General features: G+C 39.1%; 1 protein-coding gene across 2 annotated transcripts in view; it reads left to right on the forward strand.

The window, feature by feature from the left end:
* Nucleotides 1–12539, forward strand: part of LOC131064423 (uncharacterized) — a 90702-nt gene that overhangs the window by 17592 nt on the left and 60571 nt on the right. Inside the window, exons 3-4 of one of the 2 annotated variants that reach the window (XM_057998560.2) lie at nt 9973–10022; nt 10294–10346. In XM_057998560.2, coding sequence (XP_057854543.2) covers nt 9973–10022; nt 10294–10346 — 103 coding nt within the window. The remainder of the gene's footprint in view (nt 1–9972; nt 10023–10293; nt 10347–12539) is intronic. The other variant, XM_057998561.2, reaches the window with a different exon arrangement.

Here is a 12539-nt window from a genome sequence, read left to right on the forward strand (position 1 = left end):
TTGAGATCTGGTTATATCCGGAGAATCCATCCATAAACGACTACATCTCATGGCCGGCCACCTCCTCCAGTATGTTGTCCGTAAACGGGATTGGGAAGGGGTCTTTAATCGTAACTGCATTGAGACACCGGAAGTCCACACAAATCCTTATTTGGTTAGCCTCCTTTAATGAAATGACTATGGGCGACACCCATTCACTTGTCTGTACTTTGAAAATGATACCGGCCTCTAGCATTTTTTCTATCTCTTCGTTCACCTGCGCTGCATAGTTGCGGTTCATCCGGTACGGTCTTTTTCGTATAGGCTGGGCTCCGGGTACCAACAGGATGCGGTGCACGCACAGTTCGGGAGGTACCCCCTTCAGGTCTTTATATGTCCATGCGAAGACATCTTTAAACTCCAGAAATATTTTGAAGGCCGTTGCCTTCAGCACGGGATCCCAGTCATCCCCGACTAATATATTATGTGGGTCCTCCTCCTTTCCCAAATTTGTTGCCTTCAGCTTGGACTCTTCAAATTGAATTGGCTTGTCTTTCTCGAACTGATGTGCGGGTGCCTCGTCCACTCGGGCGTCCCCCTCCTTATATTCTCTATATTCGGGAGGGAAGACCTCCTTATCGGCGGGCTCCTCTATTTGCAACATGTTGCATTGAGAAAGTTCGTAATCCTCCATTTGCCAATGGAAGAGCCCGTTGAGTGAGCACACCTTGTCTTCAAAACATTCCTCCAATTCGAGTACCTCTTCACTGTTTGGCTCCATCGTGTTCTTGCCTTTGCTTTCGTCGGAACCCCATTCCCATTTATTAGAGCCCTTTGAGTCCAAGTCGGAAGAGGCGAGCTCTTCGCTAACATCTTGGGTCCGTAGGTCAATGATATATTTCCGCCCTCCCTTCTCCATGGAGAGTGTATTTTTCTTCCAGTTATGGTTCACCTTCGCGGTGATCAACCACACTCTCCCCAGGATGGCGTCATAGCCTTTCTTTTTCAGGGGAATAACTACAAAATCTAATAGGAAGGGCTGCGTACCAATTGTCACTTGCTGGGCCATCAATATGCCGAGTGGCTTGATGTCGTGTTGGTCGGCTCCCACCAGATTAAATGTGGATGGCCACAGGGTGGGATTCCCCAGCCTCTTCCATGTCTCTTTTGGTAGTACATTCACCTCAGCACCCCCGTCCACAATGGTGTCCTTCAGAATGGTCCAAAGGATGCCCATTTCTACCACAATTGGGTGTCTACCACTGTTCAAGGCTAGTAACATCGGGTCAGTCGAAGGGCTGACGGGAACCTCCACCTGCGGTGCACTCGAAGGTGCATGTGCGGTGCTTTGCACATTGCTGAGGATGGCAATCCTCAAATGTGGCATGGAGTCTAGAAGGTCTTTTACCTTTATCGACACCTCCATCTGCAAGTTGCCCAATGATATTCTTTTCCGCTTTCAGGTGGGTTGAGGGACTCATCATCTCCGTGTTCTTCCATCCTTCCGCTGCCATCTCCCGTTCAATGTCGGCCTTCGCCTCCCGTAGTCTCTCCTTCTCTGTGCGGGGTTCGGGATACGTTGCCTTCTTCGCCTGCGTGCGAGTGATCGCCAATACTTCTTTGTCTTTGCCTGTCTTCTCAATATTGAGCAGATTCACCCCCGGCTTAGGACATTTTGTGTCATTGTGATCACCAGGACCACACCATCTACACAGGCTCTGGGGGGTTTCAGTATTCTGGCACTCTCGAGCGAAGTGCCCCCATTGGTTGCAGGTCTGACATTGAATTATTGGCTGCCCCTTAGCGTCATACTGCATTTTGCTCCGATTGTTGTTGTTGTTCTTGCCTCTCCCTCCTCTTCGGTTACCTCTATAACCACCGGATGATGCAGTGGCATCGGCTTGCGGCTGGGTGGAGCCCATTGCTGTGGACAGTGAGGGTTGCTTTTGCGTGAAGAATACTTGGTTCCCTTTTGTTTTCATGTTGTAGGGACACTCTTTGACGGCGTGTCCCAACATTTGACAAATTTCGCATAATGCCTTCTTCGGGCAGGTGCCTTTTGTGTTACCTTCTTCCTTACATTCCGTGCCCCACATGTCTTCATTTTTACTCGTGCTTCCTTTCATGTTTTTAAATTCCTTCATCATACGGTGCATATCCTTTTGAAGAGCTTGCACCTTCTTACTTGATGATTCATCACTGCTGTTTTCTCCTGAGGACTCCTCTTCTGAGAGGACTTGTCCTTTTTCTTCCGTGATGTTTTGCCCTCACTTTCCAAATCCATCGCGTGGTTGTATGCGTCATCGTATGAGGTGGGCGGTACAATTTTCATCTTTTTCCGCAGGGATGACCGCAACCCTTCCACGAACCATCTCTTCTTTAGTCCATCAGCCGGTTGGTTCTCCATCTTCCCTAGTAACTCCTTTAACCGTCGGCTGTATGTTCTGACTGTCTCCTACTTTCCCTGCTTTGTGCTTAATATCTTCGCCACAATCTCATTATCATCTCGAAGGAGTCGAAACTCCGTCTCGAAAGCTTTCTGTAGTTCATCCCATGTTCCCACCTTTACTTTATCCACATCAGAGTACCAATCAATGGCTACCCCTCTCAGGTTGTGTCATAACCCCTCTTTGGACATTGGATTATTGTAATTAAATAAATATGATAATTAAAACATTTATTAATTAACATTTAATAATAATGGAAAATCGTCTCATTTATGAGACTTCACGATTTTCCTCTAAAGTGAGAGGGTTGTCATAACCCCACATCCGGGTGATGTAATTAATAATAGATTTTGTGATTCTTCATCATAATAATAAATTATCATTTATTATGTAATTAATTGAAAAATAATTTAATAATAAATAATCATAAAATTAAGATACAAAAGAATACAAATAAAAATTAAATATAATTAATACACTTATTTGGTACTAATTCATCATCCATTTATTTAATAATTAAAGATTCATTGAATTAATTAAACTAATAATTAAAGAATGTGTGAATAATTAAAGAAAGTGTTAATAATTAAATATTCATTTGGGCTGAGTGTGTATTAAACCAAATGAAAAGATTAATTAAAGTGAATCCCTTATATATTAAGATGGGAGGACGTGACTCAAGAATAAATCACGACTCTCCCATTGTTCGCGCCTTTCACTCACCATAAAAGGTAAGCTTGCGTGGGAGTCAAAAGGGATATAGGGGGATAAAGAAAAAGGAAGAGAAAATACGGAGCACACCACGCAAGTTGCCTCAGTCCACGTCCGCACTCTATTGAACACAATAGGGGTGTAAAGCAATCAAAGGGAATTCAGAAAGGACTCCACCAGGTATGTTTCGTCAACTCTAAAGAATAGAGTTATAGTGACATAACAATAGAACACCATATCCAATATAAGTGATAATAAACAGTCAAGTAATATTCTGATTATATACAAAATTCATCAAACTATTAATCTGTTAATAACCTTCTGAAATACCTAGTGCAAATTGGATGGTATTTATTTAATAATAAGGAAATAAAACACGTCATAATTTCGTATATAACTATAATGAATTCGCATTCTGTATAACTGGTACAGCAAGCATAAAACACGTATAACTGCAATGTAATCCAGAACTGTCAATAATTCAATAAGATGACAATACTATGGGTATATAGTATATACCTAATACAATCTGTTAAATGAGCAATGGTGTCAAATAACATAATGAACATCAGAATAAATAATCAATGAATGGTAATACAAATAATGGTGTCATTTAATTAATATCTGGTCAAACATGATAAACTGTTAAACCATGAATGGAAGGTTGGCTTAGATGGGATTATAGGGATATACTATGCAGACCTACGTGGAGGAAATCGACTATGGGTTAGATCGATTGAACATAAGGATTGTCCAGATCAGATCTGAACTGATATTAATTAACATCTTTATTCTTGCTGGTGCGCATGGGAATTTGTTTAATATGTATGCTTATATATATATGAAGTTCGATAATGTTCTTCTGCAGAATATAATAATAATAATAATAATAAAATAGTAATATCAGTATAGACTGCAATATGATGACAGCCAAACTTAGTTACACATACAGTGGCAGACCAGATCTGACGTGTGTCAGATCTATCTGCCTTTACAACCACTGAATATGGTGATGATTCCTGATTTAAGCAGCAGTATATTAATAACTTATATAATAAGTAATTAGTAGATACATAAATAATTAATTATATAATTTAATTCATTTCTTTATTTATATATATTCAATTCAGTATAAGGAATAATATAAGGATCCTAAATATAGATATTGATAATAATAAATATTAATATAATAATTATAGTTAATATTAATATAATAAAAAGTAATTATTAATTAGTGAATTAATAAATAATTATTAAATCACCAAAACAAAGTATTTATTAATTGATTGATAATAATAAGTGTTTATTAATTAAAAATTAATAAATGCGTAAATGATTTATAAATCAAAAATAGGATTAATTGCTTAGTATGGTGAGATAGCTAGTACTTGATGGACTAAAGAAAATGTAGAACATCCTAGGTTGGATTCATGTTAAGATAGTTTTGTCTCTTAATCGATTTAGTTAAGTTATAAATATATTGGAAATCAATTAATTACGGTTAAAACTGTCTTGAACCAAGTAGGGGACATTACAGGGTGGCAAGGAACTGCACCACCCAGTCCGCTTTGTCAACCACCTCGTTGGTTGACCATATTGTCTCACATGTATGGCAGTGCCGTACGGGGTCATCATTGCTATCTCCGTTGAATTTGGGCAACTTCTGTTTGCCCGCCATCGCGCTTCTTACCTTCTACGCACCTTGCCCTCTGGAACCTCCAAGGTTCGTACCTCCCGGGATTGGCCCTCCAAGTCCACTACCACCGCCTTGCCCTCCGAAACCTTTAAGGTTCGTACCTCCCGAGATCGGCCCTCCAGGTCCACTACCGCCAGGTACTCCAGAAATTGGTCCGCTAGGTCCCACCAGACTGCCTTGACTACCAGAGATGGCTGAGCGCGACTCAAACAGATTGCTTCTGCTACCGTGCCCCTGTGTCCTCCCGACACCTTCGACTGCACCAGTATCTCCTACTTCTCTGGTCTCGGTTTCGGTCTCCTCCTCCTTCCTGGTCTCGTCCTCTTGTTTGAATGGTGTGTACGGTTCTACTGTACTCCCGTCACCAATTTCTTCCGATGCAAGGGAAAGGTCCCCCAGTTGCTTCCGTGTGGTTTCAATTAAATTCGAGACTTGGCCCTCGCCATTTTTGTGGTTCCTTCCGCTCAATTCCTCTGCGATTCCCTTTAACCATCTCCTACGTTCGTCCTGTTGTTCAACAATCAATTCTCGCTGGGCTGCTTCAACCGCTTCCACATATTCCTTTTTACTTTTGTCCTTATTTAATAGATTGGGCATCAATTCTAATTCCGCCTGATGAAACAAAATATCACATTTAAAACAAGAACACCTTCTTATTAATTGATTCTCTTGTATACAATGTATGTGAACATATTTCCTATGACTATGATAGTGTTCTTCTTTATTTCTCCATTCGGAGTTTAGGGATTGTTTGTCCTTCGTTGGGTTTCATCACGCTCCTCTTCCTCTCATCGACCCCTCTCCTTGTACTGCTGCAAGATCTGTGGACGGCAGTTTTCGCAATAGGTTTCCTCTCAGCGGTTCTGGAGAGCAAGAAACGCTTGAGCCAACAATTGGGAAGGTTGGTCATCAACTGGTTCACTGCAGGGCTCACTGATAGGGCAGACCACACAACACTTTCGGGCACGTCTTCTTGCGTGGCTTCCCTTCGTGTGTGGGTTTCAATTGCTGCGTGAAGGATGCATCGGAAGTCCACTGTTAGTGTTCTCTCTCAGTTGAACAATTCTTCCTGCTCTTCTCCTTCAGGGGTGCTTGTCCCTTCATCCAGGGGTTGGCCCATTATCGTCGTGCCATACGGGTTACTCCCATTCCCAGGTTTGAAACGGGCAATGGCGCCAAATGTTTGCCTCACTGGGTAAATAGAAAGAGTACCGAAGTAATGCAGAAATGAACAATGCAAGTACAAGATAAATACGAGAATAAGCTTTCCATTAATGACTCAGAATGCACCCAATGTCCATAGTATTATTTGTCGTAAACATCACATCCTTCAATACCCGCAGGTAGTACAATATATAACAGCCGAAGGGGTGCGACACAACCGTCGCGACTCCAACTACCTACCTGTCAGCCAACTAACTACTAACAAATAACATTACTCCCAAAACATAAGATATACATATTTCCCGACAACACACTTATTGTTTTTTTCCAATAAACAAAGATGGCCAGCTTCATTATGGCAGCGCTGAGATTATTCACTATTGTCTAAATCAGAAATAAATGTAAATTAAGAAGGCTGAGATTAAAATATTATTATTGTTTCAAGGGCTGACCCCTTCAAGCAATCACCACCTTTTGGTGTGCTCTAAATAGGAACAAGTCGTCCCACTTCATATGTGGCTCCATCATCAATGAGATGCCTTCGTTTGTAAAGGTTGCCCCTCCCTATGCGGCTACCTCTTTAGAGAGGACTAAAATATATTTTATTAATTGAAGAGGTCAATCTCCTTTAATGAGTCACATCTCTTTAGGACAAGTCGTCCCTCCTTGGAGAAATTATACCTTTTGGGTATGGTATAAAAGGAGATAAAATGGTGACTGGAAGGGCAAGCCTTGCAATGAATATTATTGGATGAGAAAGCAGATGTAAGGAAGCTTTACAAGCAGATCTATACTAATTTATAAACAGACTTGAGGTATGAGCATGAATAAAGAGAAACAATGTGGAAAGAAGTAAGTATGGTGAACAAGCAGTTATATCATCCAAACACAGGAAGATTTTAAGGACATAGAATAGGATAGAATATGAGCAGATTTATGAAGGTTTTATGATCAGATCTAGAGATGTTTTATGAGCAGTGAAGCAAGTAATACAATGAATATTATTTGAAGAAGAACAGATCTAGAAGCAGATCAAATCAATCAGACAATCATATCAAGCGATCAATCCAAGCAAAAAGACAACAGCAATGAGGCATATAATCGATCAGATCAAAGGTTTGCTATATTTAGCAGATAATATCAATATCATTCATGTTGGTGGTATGCAGCATGATAACGTTTTAATGCATAATTTCTCACATATTAGTATAGGCAATTATATGTACGCAACAAATAGTATATTTGATACATAACATTACATATATTGGATATAAGCAATAATATGGAATTTCTAGATTCCTAGTCTATTCATCAAATTGCTGTAATCAATCATGACAAGGTTAGTGAGGGAATACAAGGAGGGAGAAACTGATATGAGGTCCTCTTCTAAGTACACTACCTCATGGTGGAACCGTGGATGGATGGTGGCCTGCCACATGAGGCCAAGGGGGGCAAGGTGTATCCTGCCCTTGGGCTTAGATGTGAAGGATACTCCAGGCATCCTATTGTGGTTTCCCCTCCAACCTCTACAATGGTTGATTGTTGGAATGGATTCAAAGTGGTTTCAATCGTAGGAGGGTGAATAAGTTGGCACGAGTAGGGAGGGCAGATACAAGCTTCCCCACTAAAAACACCACCTCATGAGGATGGATGGCCCAATGCCACATGGGGCCAAGAGGGATGGTATATCCACTCTTGGGCTTAGTGTGAGGATTGCCTCGGGCACCTTATCATGTCTCCTCATCCAAGCCCTGTTATGGTTGAACCCCAATAATGAATTATAGATATTGCTTGATTTATTTAAATTAAGATGGTTATGAACATGTGTTATCTAATTCTTTAATCCTAGCAGAAATGATTAATTCTACGAATTATATTTTTCGATGATTGCCAACATGATTTCAAGATCTCAACCAAAAATCTATCTTGCTTAAATCTTTTTGGGTAAAGTTATATCTGTAGCTATATTGCATTTCTTATTTTTATTGGACTTGTGATTCTAGGGTAAAATATAAAGTAATTCCCAAAAGGGGACATTACATATTATCAAGAGAATATGGTAGACAAAAATTAAAATGTGTTCAATTTACAAAAGCTTCCAGGAATACATTGGAAGAGTCTAGCCACCTCTATTTTAGGTTCGAGCTCATCCAATAGAGAAGGTTATTTGACTTTACATTTTTAAGGCTAGATCCACCTTGGAAACTTTTCAAAATGAACACAGCTTTACATGAATTTGAGAATCAAACTTGAAAATTTCGTTCCTGTTCCTGTGTTCTGTTGTGGATTGTACATTGCATTAATTGTCATTTCTGATAAAGAAGATTCTTATTATGGCGATGCGATTTTTGAATCCTTTTTTTATGTCTTGTTTAACCTCAGTTGCAACCTTTGAAGGATTATCACATTCAATAAGAAATGAAAATAGCAATTTTCTTCATGTGATGGTAATCAGGACAAGCATGTGGAAATGGGGGATGGAACATCATGACAGAACATGTTTAACAGAAGAACTCCAGATTGTGATGTTTACTTGTTCTAAATGAAGACATTAAGAATAAGATTTCTATGACTCTAACAATAGGTATCGTTTGGAAAATGAGTATTCCATTTAGAATGAAGTCCATCTCATGCAGTGATAAATTTCTCCTCATCTGAATTACAGCAAGAGTTCAGAGTGGGATGCAAATTAAAAAATAAATACACAAAAGAGTTAAAAAGTCACATGCTATAGAAAGAGACAAATACTATTGGAATTCTCTTTTCAGCAATATTTTGAAATTGATAAGCAGCTAAGTTGCAGGGTTTGCCCCACTAGACCCCTGGTACTGGTCCGGTCTGGTCCTGATCTGGGGTTCTGGTCTGGTCCGCTTGTGGTCTGGACAGGGTCTGTGATTCACAGGCCTGGTTAGGATCAGGTCGAACCCAAGAGGACCTAGGTCAAACCCAGGGGTCTGACGGCCCAAAAATGGTGTTTTTTTTGCAATTTTTTTTTTTTTTTTTTGAAATCCAGCACATAAAAAATTAAAATATAACCCTAAAAGTGAGTTTTAAAACGTGAACTTGGCTTATTTCACACAAGCAACATGACTACAAGCAAGGGGAAACGAAGATGTGGGATATAGAGCCATAGCATATTGATTCGGATGCTTTCACTTCTCAGCTTGTTGCATTTGATGACTCAGATAGCGAGCAAACTTACAGTGCAAGTGCAAGTGTAAGGGGCATTGGCATTGGTTCATCTAATGTCAGTGTCAATGATGAGGAGGAGGATAATGAGGATGATGAATTAGAGAATCCATTTGATGATCAAACTTTAAATTGTTGAAAGTTGAAACAATGATACTTGAATAATTTATCATTTTGATATTAAACTTGATGTATATGATGCTGTTATTGTATGATCATGATGCTATGATTACAAGTTTATGTTGGTTTTGTTGTTTATATGATGCTATGTGACATGCTAATCTTAATTCATGCTTATAGGCTATATATATATATATATATATATATATATGTTTTTGTACTAACGTACCCAAATGAACCCAAACCCCTTTTCAAAATTTTGCCGTGCCGGTTCATCGAACCTGAACCGGCAACTTAGATAAGCAGCAATTGAATTTCTAGTGTTTTATTTTGCATGTGGTGGCTGTGTGCATACATTTAGCTCATTATATCTTGACATATCATACCCATGGTTTTCTAAAAATCTGGGGTATTGGATACTATATCCACATCCTCATATATAACTGCACAAATTAAGATAAGCAGCTGGAAGCAATGTGCCTGTCTAGAGATCTGCTTTCAAAATTGAAAGATTTTTCCCTAGATTATATCATTCTTAATTCGTGTTATTTGTCAGACATGCAGCTATTGTAAATCAAATGCCTTATTTAAAAATGTATCTTTTATCCTGAAATTGGACATATATTACACATTTTGGAGGGAAATCTAATGCAATTTCTTATCCAGGTTTGATTTCCACCTGGTGCAATTTTTCTTTGCATGCCTTCCTTCACTGGGTAATTCTCTTTGCTGTTGCCTTTTGAAAACATGAATTCTCTTCTTTTAAATGCCGACAACCTATTATTTTAATAGTTGAGAAATAATTTCCCCCTATATATTTGAAGGGGACATCGCTGTTATTCCTTTGTCTACTTGAATGCTTTATAATTTACCATACATTAGAGAGTTTTGTACGGGGTAAAAGAATGGATTGCTGCTGTTAATGTGCTGTATTAGTGTTTATCGGATATTTTACTAAAATATTGATTTGTTGTGATTTGGTAACAGCTGTGTTTTTGGTTGCACAATATGCACGTTACGACATAAGAAGGATGGAAGCGGTAATGGAAAATATTACACCAAATCTTCTCTTCCATTTTCATCACCTCTACAGTAATTTTCATGAAAGATGTCCATGGATCCAAAGTCAACATCTAGAGTACTTTGTGATGCCTTATGGTGATTTACTTTTTGGTTGTGATTGGTAATGCAAGAACAATTTCATTTTACTGGAAAATTTGATTTATTTAGTTACAAATGTTGCAGGGAAACAAACAAATTGGATTGTAGCAGATTTTCTCTATATTTTTTAGTAAGCGTTGAATTTGAAGCTATTATTGCAACACCTTAATGAATGATGACAAATAACTCTTTCAATCATAGTATGATTTTTGGAGGCTGCCATAAGCTATGTGCACTAGATGAGTCCATGCTCATTATGCAGGGCTCTTCATCCCAACATACAAACACATGGCTTGACTTTCTTGATGGATTCTTACCAATGATAGATTGCTTTATTTATGTTTCCTTAAGGATATATTTAATTCGTTGATTACTGTGACTTGATCTTACAGTTTGTTGAATCTCAACATGCAATCACATGAATTGTTATGCCTGAGGCTCCTTTTCGATGAATAGACTGCTTTGTTTATGAATTCTTATGGTTGTGATTTATATGACTTGACCTGACACTTGGTTGAATGATCCCTGGACTCTTTGTAAACATGCTAATAGACATCATGGAAGAGATTACTGCTGCAACTTTGCACCTTCTATCCCTTACAATTATCCATGTTTTTTTATATACTAGCGAATGGTGTTCTTGGGAATATGGCCTTTTAGCCCTTTTTGTCATTATGCCAATTTGTTGTAATGTAGCTTCTGCTTCTTCCCCAAGGAGGCTCATTGAATACTTTCAACTCTAAAATGTATAATACCAAGATTTCTTCAATGCTAATTATGCTTTTATATGGAGCCTAATCAGACTCGGAGGTTAAATTTTCCCTACTTCCATTGGCGCAATTTCCCCCTATATTTTTTGACGGGGGTTTGGGGGCAGGGCCCCCAAGTTGGGGTCAAGGGGCATGACCGAAGGATCCTGAAATTTGACTAAGTCTGGAAAATTGAAGAATCCTCGAAAAACTAGATTTTGTATTATAACTCCTCGAGGTCCGAAACCACTCTCAAACATTCTTATACTTAAATGTTATATTCCATATATGAATCTTGACGGAGAGACCAAATTTTTTCACATGTTAAACTCAATTTTAAAGCTTGCATGACTTTTTTTCTGGGTCGCGTGAGTCCATCTGAAAGACTCGCGAGTCCATGCAAAAGACTTGCGCGAGTCCTGGCAAAAGACTCGCGCGTTTTTCAGATGGACTCGTGGCTCCCATGGACTCGCGAGTCTGTGGCGAGTCTGTGGCAAGTCCACGAGTTTTAAAACTGTGTTGTGACCATTTCACACATCGCCCCATTAAAATGGGGACCCCCTCTTTTTGCTTTTGTTTTTGCCTGTTCTTCTCTCTGCTTTTAGGGTTTTGAGTGAGTGAGTTGTTTGTCTGGGCTAGGGCTAAGCCTTAGGGGTTTCTTTTGGATATTTTTCAAGCCGAGTCTAGTCAAATTTTGAAAGTTATTAAGCGTCCTTCCGAAGGTTGATTATTGAAGTAAGATAAGCTTGTCAGGAAGTCAGATATGTCTCAGGTTAGGTCTAGTCAGGGTTTTTTGGGGAAAATCCAAATTTTATCTAAGTGTTGGCATTTTGAAGGGGGAAATTGTGTTTTTGCCTAGGTAAATTTTGATCAAATTTTGGAGACAAGATGATGCCTGAAATTAACTGATTCCTGGCCTTGTGGATGACCTAACTCTGCCTTGTGAAATGATTGGAGACCTAAATTTTGAATATTTTAGCCAGAAAGGACAAAGTGCTCCTGTCCCTCACCAAGGGACCAGAGCACAAATGTTATTTTATGCATATTTGTCATTGACTTTTCTATTTTGTTTTGTGCAGGGTCTTTTGGAATGATAATTGGACATGACTTGATACTTTTGAAGATTTTGAAAGCACAAAAATGGTGAATTCTGAAGGTTAAAGGAAAAAGTGCTCCTGTCCCTCTCCAAGGGACCAAGGCGAAGTGCTCCCGTCCCTCACTGAGGGACCAGGGCGAAAAGACTTATTTGAGCCATTCTTGGCCTTGTTTGGTTAAATTGAGACATCAAAGGCATGGTGAAGGACGAAATGAACATGATAAAGT

The sequence above is a fragment of the Cryptomeria japonica genome, chromosome 5 (genome assembly GCF_030272615.1).
Source record: "Cryptomeria japonica chromosome 5, Sugi_1.0, whole genome shotgun sequence".
In the NCBI taxonomy this organism is placed as follows: domain Eukaryota; kingdom Viridiplantae; phylum Streptophyta; class Pinopsida; order Cupressales; family Cupressaceae; genus Cryptomeria; species Cryptomeria japonica.